Below are 20,793 nucleotides of genomic sequence, written 5' to 3' on the forward strand. Positions count from 1 at the left end.
TCACTTATTTGTGTTATGGGAAAAGATTTTCACAATGGTTAGTGCTGATGCAAGCACCTATGGACTATGTGAAATACTACTAGAGCTCATGACTCAGAATGGGTATCAACTGTATTCTGTTCCAGACCTTTTACTAAAGCAGCAGCAGCAGCAGCAAAAACAACAACAAACCACTATACACTTCAAAGAACATTTCCTTGCTAGTGCACGGGAATCTTTTATATATACTTCTGCATATCTTCTTTTTGACTCTTTAGGAATATCCTAATACCTTGCAGAACTTAGTAAAAGTAACTTGATTTGAATCAAGTACCACTGCAATAGAGAGCCAGTGTAGCATAGCAGTTTGAGTGTTGGACTACAACTCTGGAGAACAGGGTTTGAATCCCTGCTCAGTCATGGAAACCCACTAAGTGACCTTCAGCAAAAATCACACTCTTAGCCTCAAAAAAAGGAAAAGGCAAACCTCTCTCTGAAGAAATTTTACCAAGAAAATCTCACGACAGGTTCACCTTGGGATCTATTTTGTTGTTGTTGCTATCCATCCTTGACTCTTATCTTGATCTGTGGTTATGCTATACTATGTCATCAATGCCCATCTGTGTGACAGTGCCACACCATTCACTTAACTGTTTTCCACACATGGCAGCCCAATGGGATTTGTTCTCCCAACACTGCCACCTATTTGTGACAAGCATTTGTACTTTTTAAAATCTTTTCCTTGTTAATTTGTGACACTACCACCTATGTATGATGATCACTTTTTTTCTTCTATACACCAACTTATATGTGAAACTAATTCCTTATTTGTAAATTTCAGTAGCATGGCTACTTATTCAAGTCCCAGAAAAGCCTGTATATGAACAATAATAAAACTATATTTGCAAGATGGTTTGAACAATGTTTCACTTGCTGAGATCTTTTATGCACTTGTTACTTCAAGTTCTTACTTTCTTGGTTCCACTTTGTTACAGTTACAATTTACTTTACAACACTCTCTCAAGAGAACAATAGTTACATTTATCCAGGCCCCACACAGTCCTTATATTAGGTTACTTTCCTAAACTTAGTTAAGTACCAGCTGCCCAAGCTAATGGTATCCCACAAGATATTACACCGCAGCAACTCCCTCTCTCAGAGTTCTGTACATGTCCTGAGTCCCTCAATTCTGGACTCTAACCCTAACCGTCCCCATCTGACTCTGTCACCAACTGCCCTAATTATCCTCTCCAGCCTTTAATTTGATTGGCTGGCTCCAGCTCTCTCCCTACTGTCTGCCTTCTCTCTACAATCAGCACTCTACATGGGACAAGCAGGCTAGTCCCTGCGGCAGAGGGTAAACGGACATAAATCAGACATTAGGAATGGGAATACACAAAAAACGGTGGCAGAACATTTCAATCTCTCTGTGCATTCCATCTCTGACCTTAGAACAGTGGCCCTTGAACAAAAGAACTACAAAGGAGAAACAGCAGAACTGGAATTCATCCATAAACTATAGTCCCTCAGCAATGGATTGAACAGGGATAATGGCTTCCTGACTCACTACACACATTCCAACACTATCTGACCCCATTCTCAGGGGGGCGTCCTACACTCATCTATTCGCTCTACCTACAGGCTAGTTTCCAATGCCAAACTGATCTTGCCTCTTCATTTCCATACCCATTGGTCAGTTCACAATGTCAACTTCTTTTTTTCAGTTAGTCTCAAAGATGCTACAAGATCTCTCTACATATCGATCCATGGAAGATGAGACATCTCCAAGACTCCCTGTCCTCCACTGCTCTACTTAGTTCCTGTTAATTCATACCTTTGACCTCTTTTATAGAGTCCATCCATCTAGCATGTGGACTCCCACTTCCATCTACCTCTCCTAGCCTTATTGCTTTTTTCCAATGAGTCATACCTTCTTGTGCCAAAGTATGACAGCCTTATTTTAGTCAACTTGAGTTCCAGAGAGATTTCTGGTTTGATCTGTTCTAGGACCCATTTGTTTAACTTCTTGCCTGTCCATGGTATCCTCGGCACTCTTCTCCAACACCACATTTCGAATTAATTCATTTTCTTCATATCCTCTTTCTTAACTGTCCAGCTCTCACATCCATAGATGGTAATAGGGAATACAATGGCTTGTACAATTCTAACTTTCATGCTGAGTTGTATATCTTTACATTTTAGGGTCTTTTCTAATTCTTTCATAGCTGTCTTCCCCATTCTTAGTCTTCTTATGATGACTGCAGTACTTGCTCTGATCAACTTTTGATCCTAGGTTTGAGAACTTTTTTACTATTTCTATTTCCTCATTCTCAAGGTCAAATTTGTGTAAATTCTCTGTGGTCATTATATTTGCTTTCTTTATGTTCAACAATAAGCCTGCTTTTACACTTTCTTCCTTGATCTTCTTTAGTAGTTGCTCGAGGTATGTGATGTCTTCTGCTAGTAGTATTGTGTCATCTGCATACCTTAGATTTTTGATATTCCTTCCTCCTATTTTCACTCCTCCTTCTTCTGTGTTCAATCCTACTTTTCATATAATATGTTCTGGATAGAAGTTGAACAGATGGTGAAAGGATGCAGTCTTGCCAATTGGGAACCATGTGGTTTCTCCATGTTCTGTTCTGACAGTAGCCTCTTGTCCTGAGTATAGATTTCTCATCAGCACTATCAGGTGTTTTGGCACTCCTAAGTCTTTAAGGGTGTTCCATAGTCTTTTGAGATCTATGCAGTCAAAGGCTTTGCTATAGTCTGTAAAGCACATGCTGATTTTTCATTTGGAATTCCTTGGTGTGGTCCACTAGCCACTGTATTTTTGCAATGTGGTGCCTAATGCCTCTTCCTTTCCTGAACCCCCCTTAAACCTCTGGAATTTCTTCTCCATGTTCGGTTGGAGTCTATGTTGCAGAATTATGTGCATAATTTTGCTAGCTTGGGAGATTAGAACTATAGCTCTACAGTCGCTGCAGTCTTTTCTGTCTCCTTTTCTTGTGGATGGGGATGTATATTGATTATTTCCAATCTGTTGGCCATTGTTTTGTTTTCCATATCTGTTGATATATGTTGGTTAGCACTGGTATTGATTCTGTCAGTGTGGATTGAAGCAGCTCAACTGGAATATCATCTATTCCTGGTAATTTATTTATTTTTCCCCATTTCTCTAATTGCAGCTTCCACCTCTCTTTCTCAAATGTGGGGATTCATCTTCATATGGCTCTTCAATCCATGTGTCCTTCATTTTGCTATTCCTTTTATATAGCTCTTCTATCTATTACATCCAACATCTTTTTATTCCTTCCTCATCTTGAATTATGTTGTTTTTATTGTCACAGAGTATCACAGTCCTTGATTTGAATTTTGCTTTGATTTCCTGGATCTTATAGAATACAGTTCTTGTTTTTTCCCTTTTTGTTTTTCTCCTCTATCTCTCTGCATTGATGGTTGTAGTATTTGTCTTTATCTTTTTGCTCCAGTCATTGAACTGTTGCATTCATGGTTCTGAGTTTGTTCCTGTCTGCCTTTTGTTTTGCTTCTCTTCTTTCTTTTATTGCTTGTAGCATTTTATCTGTCATCCATGGTTTCTTCTTTTTCTTTTTGACTACTCTAAGTGTCTGTCTGCATTCTTCTTTTATAGTGTCCCTGGCTCCTGACCATAGTTCTTCTGGTTCACAGTCTATTGTGCTTAGGAGCAGAAGTCTGCTCTTTATATTGTCAATCAATTCTGTTGAAATATTGTTTAGGTCAAATTTTGGTATGATGAATGGTTTTGTTCTCTTCTTACATTTTACTCTTATTTTTGATATAAGTAATTCATGATCTGTGCCACAGTCAGCATCTGGTCTATTCTAACCATAAGTCAAAATGACTTGAAGGCACACAACAACCACCATTACAATACCAATGCCTTGCAACTAAAACAATGAGATTCAGCCCAATAGATTAACTGATATGTTCCAGGAAAAATGCTGGTCATAGCAACCACCTTGTAAAGATCCCCTCTGTTCAAGTATAAAAACAATAATAAGTTAGAAGATAATATTCCGTTTCCTTTTCCATTTCAGGGTATAATATGCAAAATGTTTCTGATCAAAGAAACTGTCCTTGAGGGGAAAAAACACCCCACTGTAACAAAATCTTTATACAAACATTACTTTTTCAGAGTATGCAATCAGACTATAAAGTAATATCTCCCTAAGAGCAGTGTATTTTGCTGCTACTGTGCACCTTGAAGTTGTTGTTTTAGGGCAAATCTAATGCAAAGCTATCAGGTGATTTTCTTGGCAAGGTTTGTTCAGAGGAGGTTTGCCATTTCCTTTCGCTGAGGCTGACAGAGTGTGGTTAGTTCAAAGACTCCTACTGAGATTCCATGGCTGAGTGGGGATTCAAGCCCAAACTCTCTCAGAGTCCTAGTGCAATACTCAAACCACTACACAACAATGTATTTATTTACCAGGGATGTAACTATGGAGGAAAGCCATTGAGGGCAATGTTCCCTAGAAGAATTCTGTCCCTGTAATGAATTTTTCCTTTGGTACCCAAATTTCTAGCATTGCAGAGACTGAGACATCAAAAAAATTATTCATACCTAAACTCTTACTTTTGTTGTGCTCGCACTCCCTTGGTAATTCTGCCTGCCCTTTTTCTTTAGATGGCTGAACTGTATTTCTAAATGTTTGCTGAAATTTTAACTTACTGCAATCCTAGAAATTTAAGGACTGAAGGAAAATTTAATGAGGGGTGAGAATTTTTATTGGGGGGGACATGTCTCATCCCCCCTCACATTTCAACCTTACCTATCTGTCATTTATTTGCTCAAAACCACTACTTCACTGATTGTCCACAGGCACAAGGGGAGGAATATGTGATCTACATATGATATGTTTTCTTTCCTCTGAAGGATGAGGCCTAGAATGGGCAAATCTCAACTGTTGTATTATTTTTTTTACTTTTGTTAATCAAAATCAGTTTGAGTAAGGGAAGGGCAGGATGGAGAAGACAGTTGAAACTGTGCAGCCCAAGCTGCTTTTCTCCACATAGAAAAAAACTTATTTGGCCAATTATTATTATTATTATTATTATTATTATTATTATTATTATTATTATTATCATCCCATTCTTTCCCCCAAACTGGGACTCAAAGCAGCTTACAAGATTAAAAATAGTACAATTAAAAATACAGAAAAATATTATATTAAAACAGAATTAAATTATTAAAATATTAAACCAGATTGCATATAAAAGAATAAAAAATAAAATATGCAATTAAATTAATGGGTTTTTTCCTTATGAAAAAGCCTACAGGAAAGTTAAAGCTTTATTTGCTAGAGAAAGAAGATGAGAACGTACAGCCACAAGTTTTGGAGAAGAGGGTGAATAAAGGCTTTGAACTTAAGACATTTAAGAAAAGGCTGCAAGTTTTAAACTTTACTGTGAAACTTTTGGGCCAAGACAGACGGGCAGGAAAATGCCACCCCTTTTTGCTGCATAGCATTGCCACAGCAACAAACAGCGAGGCACTGCTGTGCAGCAAAAAAGGAGCTGCCTAGAGCAGCTCCTTTTTGTGATGTCATAAGAGCTGTGTCACAGCCCTTATGACGCCGCTTCCTGGAAGAGACGTGTGATCACTCAGATGCCCACAGGTCATCAACACGCCCCCCATGTGCACAGTGCCACTTAATAGTGGTGCTGCGTACACGTAATAGGGCTCGGGACCGTGCAGTTGGTGCACGCTCCCAAGCCCTACTATCACCACCAGGACGCCGCTTCCTGGTGGTCTGTATCGGCCCTTTTAAAATCTTTTTAGAGTGTATATTTTCAAGGTCAATAGTTTGAATTTAATTTGATTTAATGTTGCCTTTTTGCAAGTTCTTAATTGCAATCTTTGTCATGTGTAAGCTGCCTTGATTCCCAGTCTTGGGGGGAAGATGGTAAATAAATCATCATCATCACCACCACCATCATTGGAGCCAGTGGTTACACGGGAAAATGTGGTAAAATGGAAAATGTGGTAAAATAAGGAAAAGTAATGCACCGGTGCTCAGTATTCCTGAGAAATATACAATTCTAATGAACAGGGTTACCAGACAAGCTATTATTAATTTTTTAAAATAATACAAGCAATCATAACTTATCGTTCTGCTAGAGTCCCTACTACACTGGCTAAAATTACAAGTCAATATAACTGTCACAGCTCTTAAAATAAAAGCTACTCTAAACAATATCCTTATCAGACTAACATCTGAACATTAAAAAAAATATATTCTTTAGATTGGATTCTGGATTGGATAAGGTTAGAAAATAAAAGAAATTTAAATTTAGAAAAATTCGAATTAAAATTTGGTTTACATGGATACTTAATCTATGACAAAATAAAATTAGACAAAAATTTTAATAATCACATTATCAGAAAATCTTTATTACGGATCAGGCAAAAATTTAAGAAAAAGTGGTGTCCTAGAATCCCCTTATGGGCATCGACAAACGAGGCTATGTTTGGAAGGGAGCAATATAAAAAGGATGATTGGGTGACTTACAATGATATTACTAAAATGGTTGAGGGAAACAGGATTATGAAAACACAGGAGGAACTACAAGTTGAGGATATTATTAGTAACTGGTTTGCCTACAGACAAATTAGGGAACGTTTTCTAGTGGATACAAAAGAGGAAGGAATTGGGGAGGGTGATCTAAATCTAGAAAAGACTATAAAAGACCCAAAAAACCAAATTTCAAATATATATAAATTAATATTGGAATATGAATTAGAATCTGAAACTGTAAAAGAATTAATGATTAAATGGGCCAAAGATATAAATGAAACAATACAACTGGATGAATGGGAAAATCTTTGGAGGGGAAAAATCAAAAAAATCATAAGTGTTGACGTAAAAGAAAACATATATAAGTCCATGTATCGGTGGTACCTTACCCCTCTTAGATTGGCAAAAATGTATTAAAAAATAAAAATTTGTGTTGGAAATGTAACAAAGAGACAGGTAGTTATTTACATATGTGGTGGAATTGTCCTACAGCGAAACAATTTTGGAAAAAGATACATATCGAAATGAAAAAAATTTTTGGATTAAAGGGAAGACTGACCGTTAAATTTTACCTCCTAAATATATTTGACATCAAGGAATACGGTAAAGAAATACATGAAAAAGTATTATTGTATGCTTTGGCCGCGGCTAGAACTATATATGCGAAGAATTGGAAGAAAGAGGAAAGTCCTGGAGTAGAAGAATGGAGATGGAAAATGTTAGATTTGTTTGAGATGGATAAACTGACACATTTGGTTAATGATAAAAATATGGAAGAATTTAATGAGGAATGGGAAATTTGGAAGTCATATCTGATTAGTGTGAAAGAGGATAAAATGTCTACTATAATAGATGTCAGGGATGATGGGAGTTGTAGCTCTTCACCTCTGGCTCGAACTCACCATCTTGTTACGCACCGGCGCTGACCAGTTTTGGTCAGTGGTTAAAGCTTTGCTCTAAAGCAGCAGAGTTACAGAGAATAGGCTGAAGACCCTGACACACTCTCCAAGCCTTCTCACTCTTGCTTCCACAGAAGTCTTCCCACTTCTTCAGGATCCTGCTGGCTCTTGTATCTTCACCCAAGACACCGGACAACTCAGTAGTCTTATATAAAAGATCTACTTTATTCTACTATATACAGCTCCAAAACTATCCAACACAACTCCACTACTCCTCACTATTATCCACTACTACTACCCACAACATACATTGGGATTCATAGCCATTATTATAGTCCTTGCGAAATACCACCCACTGTTGTCTGTTTCCACCCAGTGGGCGTGTACATCCACTCTCATTGGCTCTCTTGGTTCAACCCACAATTAATGATTTCATCATCTCAGCCTTGACCACTTAACAATTCTCAGGTGTGTTCAATTATCCACTTTGCATTTCTGTCCTTGGCATTTAGGACTTGTTAATTCCATTACCTTTTACACCTGTGTGGCTTCTAATTGCTTCTGCTGAGTCACCCTGACTCTCACATACATGTTTTATTTCTTTCACTGTATATCCCATGTTGCATTTTCCTTAACAATAGAAACATAAGAAAAAGAATTAATAACAGTGGAAATGTAAAACCAATATTGGTGACTTTTAGAATGTAGAATGTATAGAAACTGATTAGAAAAAGGGGTGCAAGTCATAAGTAAAAGTGGAAATATTTAAGGATGGATAAGTTAATAATAACAGGGAAAAGTAGAAAACGCTAATGTATTAGGATGTTTGAATAAGGTATTTCTTTTTTATATAGGATTTAATAGGGGAAATAGGCTTATGTAGAGTCCAGTTGAAATAATTAAGAATAAAGAACGAACGAGATAAGTCAGTAATCTAGGAAGTAACCAACTTTATTAAGAACTGAAGAAAAATATTTTATAGGATGTAGTGGAATGTAGTTTAATTAATGTGAATAAGATTGTATTGTACTTTTTTTCTTTGAAAATGTTTAATAAAATTTAAATATATATATATGTGTGTGTGTGTGTGTGTGTGTGTGTGTTCTGAGAAAAGTTTTGTGCATGTAAACTAGCATAGCAAAATTATCAAGCTGTGTATGTTATTTCTTCAGTTGATTTATTTATTTTTTTGAACTCTTTAGGTAAGTACATTAAAAACAAATGCCCAATACCCTGGTAGTATGCTATTTGGTATACTGTTTAGGCTCTCTGTTTCTTGTAAAAGAGCTTTTTTGCTGTGAAAATTAGATGAAATCCTGACTTGAATGATAAAATATGAAATATTTTGTTTTCATAAATGTGGCAGCATGAGCAAATGTAATACTAGTAGGTCTCTTCTTAATAAAATGTGGTTATGCATACCCAAGCATGTATTCTACAGTAGACCCTTCTCTACATGTTTTATTCTAAAGATGACCTGAGTCAGTAAAACTGCTACAGTCTAGCAAAGTATAATAGACTGCACTCCAGAAAAAATATCCTCCAATTCCTCCTCCTCAAGGAAGATCAGTGTGCCAGTGACTTATCACACTGTGCCAACATAAGGCTGTTAAGAGGTACAGTAGAGGGAGAGACGCTCTAGTGGAGCAGATGTGTGTGTATGGATGCATATGTCTTGTGTGCCTTCAATTCATTTCCAACTTATGGCAACCAACCCTAAGGAGAACCTATCATGCAGTTTTCTTAGCAAGATTTGTTCAGAGAAGGTTTGCCATTCTCCTGAGGCTGAAAGAGTGTGACTTGCCCTGGGTCAGATAGGGACCACAGATCTTTGTTTGCTCACTCTTTGGTCATGCCATTCACAATACTATATTATGCTGCACTGACACCTCTTTTGTTCTCAACTGGAATATTTCCATATTTAAATAATATGTAACAATATTTAAATATTTATAATATTTACATTCCAGCACTTCCAACCACTAGGCCCTGCTTTACAGTGGAGAAGTGCATGCACTTCTCAATCAATCAAATTTTATTGCTTTTGACCAAAGGTCATTGCACAGCACAACAATACAATAACACATATAACAATATAACAATATAACAGTATAAAATACATGTAAATTATATCTATAATGCATGTATCTCGTATCTGGTACAGAATTTCTAAACAAACAAACAACAATTGTCATTATGCACCTTAAAATTTTTATCAAATATAGTCATCACTTTTACAGTTTATGGCTATCCCTTTTATATACTTATTCCTGATTTTTTTAGCTGCTAAGGCAAACAAAGCTACTTTCCAGGTTACATATTTATTCAGGTCCTGTAAAAGATAAAAGATCATATCCTGTGGGTTTTGACTGGGGCTGGTGCATGCACTTCTACCATTTGGGCTCTGGGGTTGTAAATTTGAAAGTGGATGCACAGCAACTGTGAACAAGTGCTGCAAGTACTTTCCTCTTGGGAACCATCCATTAAAATTTGCTCTCCTTAATGAAAAAACTACACACACTCCACATACAAGCAGATTACTTTATGCTGTTATGGAGTTTTCCAGCAAGCTTCTGTTGGCGTTTGAAAACAGATAATAAAACAGTATGAATGAGATAACTTTTACCACTTACATTTCTTTGGATCTAGTACAACATTTTGTTGTTAGCTGCCCTCAAGTCAGTTCCGACTCATGGCAACCCTGTGGATGAGACATCTCTAAGGACATTATCACACAGGGCAAAATTGGAAGTTTAAAGGGGTGGCAATGCAGAGTCATCCGGGGCTTAGGGACAAATTCATAGCTCCTTTTCACATGACTCTGCATGCAATCAGAAGAGAATACAGGGAGAATTTGAGGTCAATCAGGAAATAAGTAAATTCGCGAAACTACCGGATTTACATTTACATTTTGCTTGTGAATTGACTCCTCTCACGTAATGGCTGCAGTATAAAAAACCAAGGTTCCAGATGTATCCAGTTTCCTGATTTCCCAAGCTGCCTTGCTGTGCCAAAGCGGGAGATTCTTAAAGGGACACACACACACTTCCCTCGCTTTCCTCCTCTTTGCAGGCTGTAATTAAGGGAAGAGCTCATGGGAGAAGGCAGAGAGAAAGCATTTTGAAAGTCCTCCTGGACACGAAGGAGAAATGGAGGGCATACCTTGGAAAAGGAGGGCATGGAATCAGGCAGGCTTATGGACTCAGCCTCTCTCTCTTTTGTGTGTGTGTCTGTGTCTTTGTGTGTGGCTTTAGGAGTTTGCAAAGGGCAGCCTCATTCTGCTTTTCTATGAAACACCTTTTGGGGCTTCTGTGGCAAAGAGGATCCTCCCCTCCCCTCCCCTCAGCATGTGTGTGTGTGTGTGTGTACTTGTGGAAATGACACTTTGGAGCATGTTCAGAGAAGGTATTTCTAAGCAGGCAATGAGGATTTGTTTGTCTCCTTTTGATAGCCAATTCACATTGGGCTCACTTTAATGTGCTTTTAACCCCTTGTTGTGCTCTGTGTGTGATGATGATGATGATGATGATGATGATAATAATAATAATAATAATAATAATAAATTTTCTATTTATATTTTCCCACCTCTGCCAGGTGGATCAAGGTGGGATTACAACCCAGTTTCAATACACAATATACAAGCACTAATCACAACAATAAAACAGAATAATAAAATACAATAAAATACAAGATAATTAACAATTTGAGCGATACTATCAAAAGCGAGGTGTAGAAGATCTTTCAATCTAGGTCAAAGAGATGGAACAGTATTTCTTATAGGAGATCAGGTGGATAAGCTCGCTAGAAGAGATCCGTCTTAACTGCCCTCCTGAAAGGCTCCAGGGATAACCAATAGGAAATGGGACTGCTTTTCGGGGATGCCATCCCTTTACCCATTTTTGGGATGGAAGCACATAGGACCTACATGTGATGAAGTCCTAAGAATCCCTATCCTCCACTGCCTTGCCCAGATCCTGCAAGCCCTTGCCCATAACCTCCCTGATTGAGTCTGCCCATCTGGTTTGTGATCTTCTCTTTCTTCTACCCTCAACCTTTCCTAGCATTATTGTTTTTGTAGTGATCTGTACCGTCTCATTATGTCGCCAAAGTGTGATAGTCTCAACTTGATCATTTTTGCTTCCAAGGAGAGCCCTGGTCTGATCTGTTCAAGAACCCATTTGTTTGTCTTCTTGGCTGTCCATGGTATCCTAAGTACTGTTTATGTCAGACATATAGATGCTCTGGACTTAATTTGATTGTTTCATGAACATTACCCAGACAGGCTGGCGGGGGTGGGGTGATTCAAGTGGGGATTTTCTTTGTCCCTTTTGATATTCTCAAGATGAAAGCCTCAATAAACTTCCAAGCAACTCAAGGTCTTTCACACAGCTCTTTCAAATTCACAAATTATTATTCTGGAAATATACTAGCTGAGGGGGTATGTTACACAATGTGGAAGCAATAACAGCAAGGAACCCAGATGCACAGTGACATGAGCTTCCCTCTCCAAACATTGGAGTAAATCACATGACAAAAGGAAGCCAAGACAGAGTGGCAGAGAAGCAGCTTTCCCCTTACATCTCCTCATGGCATCATAGCACTTTCATTCTCTTTCTGAGGGTGGTGGTCATAAAAGTGTGCCTTTTGTCAAACTGGTAAAATCTGTTTGCCAAAAGGCACACTTTTATGACTGTCTTCTATGGGAAGGAGAACAGAAGTGCTACAACAGCAAGGAGAAAGCTGCTTCTCTGCTGTTCCATTTCAGTTTTCATTTGTCATGCGATAAGACTCCAAGTATGTGTTTTTCTCTCCTTTTACTTACATTGTGTTAACCATGCCTGGTTTAGCATAAGTTGCTAGGTATCTGTCCAAAGTGTAGAATATATCTTAACTGTTCTGAAATAAATAAAGCTTAAGAGATGCAAAATGGCTGCAGGCAGTGGTAATTTCAATCATTTCTCATGACAGCGACCAAGACACATATAGTGAAGTGAGGAAAGAAAAAAACTATATCCACCAGATCCTCTTGATCATTCAATGAAGTAAAATTGATCTAGAACTATATCATCTGACCTATTTTGGCTTATGAGCAAAACAGGCATCCTTGCTAGTATGTCTGCTTCATTTTGGGTTGAGGGTTGGTGGGAATGATGAATTCATGTATCCTCCAACTGTCAGCAAAAGGTCAACTGAGTACTGTAATCATGACATCCCTCACTCGAGAGAACATTTAGCTTACCAGATGTACCTGCTGATCCATCATTTCCTTCCTAAAGAACTAACTCCTCTGTCTATAGTTGGCAGATCCCCATGCAGATATATATGCTGGAAGCATTAATCTCTCCTATCTGAATGAATTAAATATTTCAATTACACAATAATAAAAATAAAACACTATACCTGTTAAAATGACATCTACCAATAGATCTTCATATGTGGGATTCTTGAAGTTTATGATGACAGAAGAATGATGACCGAGGCAAGAACTTACACAAGCTGGTTCCATTGGTTGAGGAATCAGACCAACACCAGACAAGAAAAATACCCATTCCTTGAGCTGTAGAAAGAAAGAAAAAATACTAGTATTTTACATAGCAACCACACCTTAGTCCTTTTTCCATTCTCCTGGAAATTTGCAATTTAAATTAAAGAATGACAGTCCAGTCAAGTGGTATTGGTACACAAATGGAGCTCCACTGCAAATTCAGAGATTGAAGTAAGGCCATTCTCCTAGCACTGGAGAATCCTCTACATGGATCATCAGATTAAAATACCTGGCACTTTTTTTTATATCCAGTATGGAGTGTTCCATACAATAATGACATGGAAATATTACAACAATCATTGATCCAATATTCATTCTTACTCACTTGGATGGTGTTTTTCCTATGACAAGTGTATCTACCTCCACTGTTGACATAAGAAATACATGACATGGCTGCTCAATGTCTGCCTGATTTGTTCAACTCTTTCATATCAAAAAGCCAGGAAATATTGCATCAATCAGATTTTGCTATGTCACATTGCATTATGTACATTGTGAAAGAAACAGCAGTATAACATGAAACCAAGTAAATTATTTTTTGGATATGCTAAACTGCAGATTATAAAAATTTTAGTGTCGCTTGACAAGATATTCATAACAGTAGGGGAGCCTACTGACCACAACTTTTGATTTAAATACCAATCTGACTATTCAAAAAATAGTCTGGTTCATCTCAGACTGATTCAGAAGCTTTCCAATTCAATCTGAACAAAATGTAAATAATGATATGGAAAACCAAGTTGCTTTTGTTTGTTCGAATTGGAAGACATTAGCAAGTACAGTACTCATTGCAAGGTAGTTACATCTGACAAATATCAGATTAATAGGTGCAGGGAGTTTTGTACTACAGTTGGCCCTTCGTTCTTGCGGAGGGATCCATTCCGCCCGCCCCCCCCAAAACGGAGGCTCATGCTTAGTCAAGCCCCATACACTTGAATGGAGTGCGCCCCTGTGCGTGCACGCCATTGCAATTAGCAGAAGTCGCCCTTCCATGCATATTCAAGAACGTGGATCTCAGACCTGTGCATTAGGAGGGGCGATTGTATATGCTTTTTATACTTATGCCAATATCAATCTTTTTATGTTATTTTATTTTGCAGAATTTAATTAAAAAATTCTCTGATAACACCAAGTCACAGGGATATTTCTGCTAAAGTCATCTTTACATTTTTAATGGTTTCCTATTTTTCACAGATGCAGTCTTAACCTCTATTCTCCTCTGATGATGAATCACTAAGAATGTTTTGGGAAGTCTACTGATTCAGAATGAATCCACTTCATAGGAATTTGCTTCAAAGCAGATATGTCCTAGATCTCTCTGAATCAGTCCAATTCAATTTGGAATTTTACCTAATACCAATCATGATCCCATTAAAAGTACATAATATAATTTCATTACTCATTTAACAACTGTGCTTTTCTAGGTGATCCACAGACATGCATGTACCAATGAAGTTCTGAAAGTTCCAAAATAATTTATTCAACCTTATTTGAAAAACAACTTAATGTCTCACACCTGTAATTCTTAACTGATGATAAGCTAATTCTTTAAGTAACCAAATATTCATTAGAAGACAATCCAGTGTTTTGGCTAGCATGCTGACTAGTTCTGCTTACTTTTTTGGAGTTGTAGGCGCGGTACAGACCACCCAAAAACGGCGGCCTCCTGGTGCCTGTTTTTCCACCTGAGGGAAGCTGCAGCTGCCAAACTGTACGGCTTCCTGCCAGCGGAAAAAGAACCTGCGGAAAGTGTGTTCTTTTCAAGCCACAGTGGCGGTGTAACAAGTGCGCCACTGGTGCAGTGGTTACATAAGCGCGGTGCCGTGTGGATGCCGCAACAGCGCTTACGTAACAATGGTGGCACCCATGTATACAGGGCACCACCATTGTTATACCCTCATCATGTGCTAGGGTTGCAGGGCATGTGGGCGCTCCTTGCCTCTCCACATGTCCATATTTGAGAAAATGAATTATTCATATTAGCATATTAAGCAAGCTAGTATGGAAAGAATCTAACTAAAGGATACATGACAGGATCCAATAACAGATCCTGCTCACTTCTAACTTTGCTCAGTACTATTAGTCTCATTCCATTACCTACTGATGTTACTGCTTTGCTGAGAGAGCTAGGCAATATGAGTACATTAACATTTCAGTAAATATTATATTCAACCTGGCATTTCAGTTGTGCTGTCCCAACAAAGTTAATTTCAGTTATAAAAAACAAGAGCAAAGTGATTATACTTTGAGTTCAAATTCTTATTGCAGAGAGTTCTTTCCATAGCTCGAAACCAGAAACAAATGAAGCAAATAATAACCCATAGTGGTTTCTCTCAATTCAGCAATGAAGCACAATCAGAAACAGTTAATGCTTGTCCAATATAGTGCTGCCATTAGTTGATTTTAGATTAGTCAGCTACTCAGCTATGAGAAGGCTTAAACTGTCAGTTCAGAAGCATTTAATCAGTGAAATCAAGGAAAGAAAATCAATGTCATTTTTAAAGTTAAAGTTCTGTTGTGCTTTCTGCATGCTTTCCGAAGGACATTTCTGAAGGCCTTTGTCACAAATCTTAGCATTTGGTTAGTGCAAACAAGAAAATAGTGAAATATTCTCGATGTAATTTTTATCAGTGTGATCAGTGTGGGATCATTGCTTTTAGAAATGCAGTGGACAAGTCAGTTCCAAATGATTTAGGGATGAAAAGAGCAAAGACAAGTCACAAAGGTTATAGCAAAACGCTGAAAAGGTTGACAGGGCTGGACATAGCAAGTGAAAGAATGAGTATTGATTAAAAGTTTGGCTGAGATAAAATCTTGGAGATTTGCCACTATTTGACAGGAAAGACACAAGTCGACAGAAAATGAGCATCAAGTATCAAAAGACTCCATTTTAATCTGAATGTTTCAGTGAATTATTTACTTATATCATTAGTTTGGTATTGGATAGAAGAACCAAAGTTTTAAATTTATTGATCAGAGTTCTGTGAGCTATTATGGTTTTAGAGAGAGTAATAATACTTTATCCTCTCAAACTGTTCTTTAGGGTAGAGTATATATGCCAAAATATTGCTTTTTTTCCTCAATACATATTCAATACATATTCTCAATATATATTCAAGCAGAAATAACAATCTTAATATTCTATCTTACAAAGTGAGTTAACATTTATGCAATGTTAACTGCAAATAACAAAAATAAATTTAGGATCTAAGTCCTATCATGTTTTAAGAAATTGCTGGAGACCAAACAGATTTAAATTAATTTAAGCATTTGGTAGTTAAGTATTCCCTTCTCATACTTTTGTGTCATTTTAACAGGGGCAATAGAACCTATTAAGGAAATAAGGTTAAAATAGTTTTAAATAAGGGATAGAACACTGCAGGACAACTAATAAGTCCAAACTTACTGTATATTGCCCTGCAAATCAAACAAACAAACAAAAAAACCTCTGGTTATTGGACAGTTTGTAACTGAAATGAATTAATAAATGAATGAAGTATTAAGTAATTTAGTTTGTTAACATTTTTATAAATATTACATGCCATTGCAACAGTCAACAGCATGAAAATCAGTGAAAATAAAATATACTAACAGTATAATCCTAAATAGGTCTACTCTTCAGCAAGTCCTAATGAGTTCAGTCAGAATTACTTCAAGGTAGGTGACTACAGAATAGCCAATCTAGTTGGAACTGAGTTGTAGATTGGGTAATAAGTCACGTCTTGTAAAAACAACAACATTGCTTTTGCATATTATAGGAAGGGATGCATTTCACCTGGTAACTGAACTGTTTTAGACTTTAGAAATCAGATGTGCCAACAAGGAATGAATAACATACATTTTAGAAAGCAGACATCTCACACAAGCACATCCACTTGCTGACATTATGGGATCTGTGTCACAATATTAGTATTTGTGTTTCATCTTCAGTTGAAGCTTTTAGTAAAATGGCAAGTTAAAGAGACAAATCATATTCATTCAGTTATTCCACTTCCGAAATAGAAAGTTCATTAGAAGTTCATTTTTAACGATAATTTGTTTAGAATCATTAAAATGAAACCAGAGGTATTATTTTCAAGTATATTATTCAAGTATTGCCTGTCCATATGTTGGACCACACCTTAATTTGTTCCAGTGTTAGACAACATTTCGCACACCGTAACTAATTGAGTAGCCATACCTGTGAGCATATGAAAGTAATTCTTGCAGTATGATTGGTTCTTCCTAAAGAAGAAGGGCAAAACTGAACTGGTACTTCAGCAGTGGAATGAGGAGGTACAATAAGCTGTAATAACATGAAGGTGGGGAGAGAAGAAACAAACAAATAAAACAAATAAAAAATCAATGTTTTTTTAGAGCCAGTTTTTTCCTTGTGCCTCATATTGACACTGTTGATGTTTACATGATTAATGTGTTCCACTATATGCCTTCTCCACTCTCAGCATGTAGGATCTGCTAAGACTGATAAAATGCATTGCAGTAAACAGTGCTTAGTGGCAGTCACAGCATGCTTATTCCCCAGAAACTAAGAACACTGTGTTGCTAGCCACAAAAAAGAAAGTGGAGGTTGTTTTAAAGTATGAATGAAAGAAACAGAGCATCATTTCATCTTTGTTTCTCCCCCACCCCCCATCACAGAGATGCTTTAATGTCTTATATGCTACACATTTTTAAAGAGACAAAACCAAATTTTTAAGGGGCAATGTGCACTATACTTTTTTTTAAAAAAAACTTGATTTTTTTTTACAGTTATATACAATCATTTGGGCTCAAAGATGTCCAATGTGGTCATTTATTCTAAATCACAAGCTTTCTAAGGAAGGAACCAGTATCCAAATCCAAGAATAAAATCACTTTCAACACACTGCCAAACATTCAACTACATACCTGTACAGAACATATATACATAAATGTTTCTGCACTGTACTGAAGCTATAGTAGTTACTGAGACATGCCATTCTAAGCATCTTTATTGAGGCACTTTATAAATTTTAGGACTGAGTTACTCATTTTCATTAACTGGATAAAGCAAGATTCTGCATTCAAAGGCTGCACACTGCCTTTCCAAAATAGAATTGGCAGTGTATGGATAGTTTAAAATATTTATATCTCTGATATCCTTAAACAATTCACCAATTTTCTACTGGCTTGGTCAATAAAACTACATTCCAACAAGTAGCAAGCTATCAGATTCTTTCAGAAGCCCATAAAGTTTGGACCCAGATTAGCAAAGTTTTGTTTTGCTGTTCTCTTTACCTTTATCAAATCCTAGCCTTGCCCCTACTTTGATATATCTGGCAACTGGTGACATTCTAGCCTGCCTTGACACAACAGATTTTGTCTGAGGCTTCCTCCTTGGCTCTGCCAGAAGAAATTTTTAAACTCTACTGTCTTACAAAATGTGGAGACATTTGGCTTTTTTCATACACTGAATGCATGGTGTGTGATACTAGAGGATGGTATCAACCAACATAGACAAACAATGCATTTCTATTGTTAAATAAATAAACAGAAGAATATCTTTTAATAAGCCAAAGCACTCAATGAAGCTTGAAAAATTAATTACTACAATAGCTGTATTAAAACATGTGGAAATGAAAAAAAACTGTCCATTCAAGTACCCATCAGCAACAGTAGGATAGCAGCAGGTTTCAGAAATGAATCATTAAAGCATCATTTAACACACTAAACTTGGAATTGACAGAGAGGTCATGGTGTCAACCAATATTTAGAGAACTGCAAGCAATTTTACCTTGTCATCCACACATTTATTTTTCTTAATTCTAACTGCTACTTGCAATTTCTTTCCTGTTCAGGAAATAGCAATAGCAGTAGCAATACCAAGTACAGTACATTTCTATACTGCTTATCAGTGCACTTAAGCACTCCCTAAGGGGTTTACAATGTGTAAGCTAATAGCCCCCAATAAGCTGGCTACTCATTTTAGTGACCTGAGAAGGATGCGAGCCTGAACCCTTGGCTGGTACTGAGTAGTTTGTGAGTGAGTGGCTGGACCACAGGCATTTAACCACTGCACTACCAGGGCTCTTAAAAATAATACAGAACTAAGTCTATTTATAATATATATCTGTACTTGGTGCTTAACATGCTATTTGTTTGTGTTAACATACTGTATTAAACAATGTAATATATTATAATATAATAATATAATATAAAGCAAACAGACAAATTATCATTTATATAGTCTATGTGACAGCATATCTAATACTTATTTATCCAAAAGTATGTCCCACTGTTTTCAACAGGGTTTACGTTTAAGAAACAGAGTAACTCTTGTTGACTCAGATTAACTCTAGTATGAATTTCATCAATTGTTGTTCTGGTAGACATTTTCTTGTAAATTTCAATTTTATTTTTTTAATTAAAATAATATTTTAGTTCCTTTGTTAGTTCTTAATATTCTAATAAATTGATCTTTTGGCAGCCTCTTGGCTAATTAGTTTGTTTTGACTGTTAAATTCTTGATTCTATTCACTGTTACTGTTTTTGCTTTTTATATTTCTAAACCATCCCAAAGGCATTTAGATAGTGGGCAGCATATAAACATTTTAAATACATACATATACAGTGCACCCAAGTCATACACAGGCGCACTATATGCAGCTTTCAGCTTATGCTGAAGTCGCACGGGAAAAGAATGAATGGCATGCATGCCGGCAGCGCACATGCTCTGCCGTGCAATGAGTACAAGCCCCATTATATCAAATGGGGCTCGAGTAAGTGTGTTTTTCACCTTACTCGGGGTGTGTGTGTCTGGAACAGATCCCCCATGTAAGGTAAGGGTCCACTTTAATTCTAATTTTTTAAAGTAATGCACTTTCTTCTTAACACTATGGTTGACAGTTGATCATATTTAGTCTGAGTCCTGATTTAGAGGATGGTACATGCTATGAGGTAATCTCAGCACAGCAACTATACAACAGAGGTTAAAAAAAAAAAACCTACTCCAGCAGGGAGGCAATTTCCACCTCCACATTCCTTATTTCTAGTGACCTGGAATGGCCAAAAATCAAATGAAAATGAGCCACTTGGCAGTATTTGCTTGTTTAGACATTATATTTCAGTGCCAAGGCCAAAACAATGGGGGGGTACAGACTGCGGAAAAGGGGTGCAGCCGCCCCCTTTCTTGCTGGGTTGGAGGCAGGGCAGCCTCACCAGCAGCCCCTACGGCTCCAACCCAGCGCTTTTCCAGGCCACGGAGAAGCGGCAAAATACCACTTCCCTGTGGCCTGGAAAAGGGGTGTCCTTGGGGCTTCATGCCCTAGGACACCCCGACAGCCGCAGCCGGAGGAGAAAGGGGCCTTCTCCCTGGCACCATTCCTGCAGCTGTTTGGTGGCAGTGGGGAGGTGCACACCAGAAGGGACTCCATTTCAGAGCTCCTTCTTGCGCTGCTGTTAGGCCGCCATAAGCGGCCTGGGGCGGCACAAATACGTCACACCCGCGCTGCGCCGTTTGGATGCGACGCAGCCATGACATCATAATGACGGTGCCTGTGTACACCAGGCACCGCCATTATGCCGCTGCCGGCATGTACTAGGGTTAGGGAGCATGTTCATGGTGCGCGCTCCCTAACCCTAATACCAGTGGTAGTACACCACTTTTTGGCGGTCTGTATTACACCTAAGTGAATTTCCACATTTTAAAGCTGCAGTTTGGTCTATTTTCAAATAATATTCCTCCTGTATTTGAAGGACCAAGCAGTAAGCATATCCTGAAGGGGTTGGCAAAAGGTTGGGATGTATATTGCCCATAGGCTCCACCTCCTCACTCCTGTATAACAATGTTCCTTTT

The 20,793-nt window shown here is 37.6% G+C and overlaps 1 protein-coding gene across 1 annotated transcript in view; it reads right to left on the reverse strand.

Annotated features, from left to right (window-relative positions):
• Positions 1-20,793, reverse strand: part of CFAP47 (cilia and flagella associated protein 47) — a 343,409-nt gene that overhangs the window by 76,307 nt on the left and 246,309 nt on the right. Inside the window, exons 55-56 of the mRNA XM_089508424.1 lie at positions 17,161-17,265; positions 12,836-12,992 (exon numbers count right to left, since the gene is read on the reverse strand). Of these exons, the coding sequence (XP_089364550.1) occupies positions 12,836-12,992; positions 17,161-17,265 (262 nt within the window). The remainder of the gene's footprint in view (positions 1-12,835; positions 12,993-17,160; positions 17,266-20,793) is intronic.

This window comes from Sceloporus occidentalis, unplaced genomic scaffold (assembly GCF_023333645.1).
Source record: "Sceloporus occidentalis isolate IW3139 unplaced genomic scaffold, rSceOcc1.0.p SCAF_2, whole genome shotgun sequence".
Taxonomy (NCBI): Eukaryota; Metazoa; Chordata; class Lepidosauria; order Squamata; family Phrynosomatidae; genus Sceloporus; species Sceloporus occidentalis.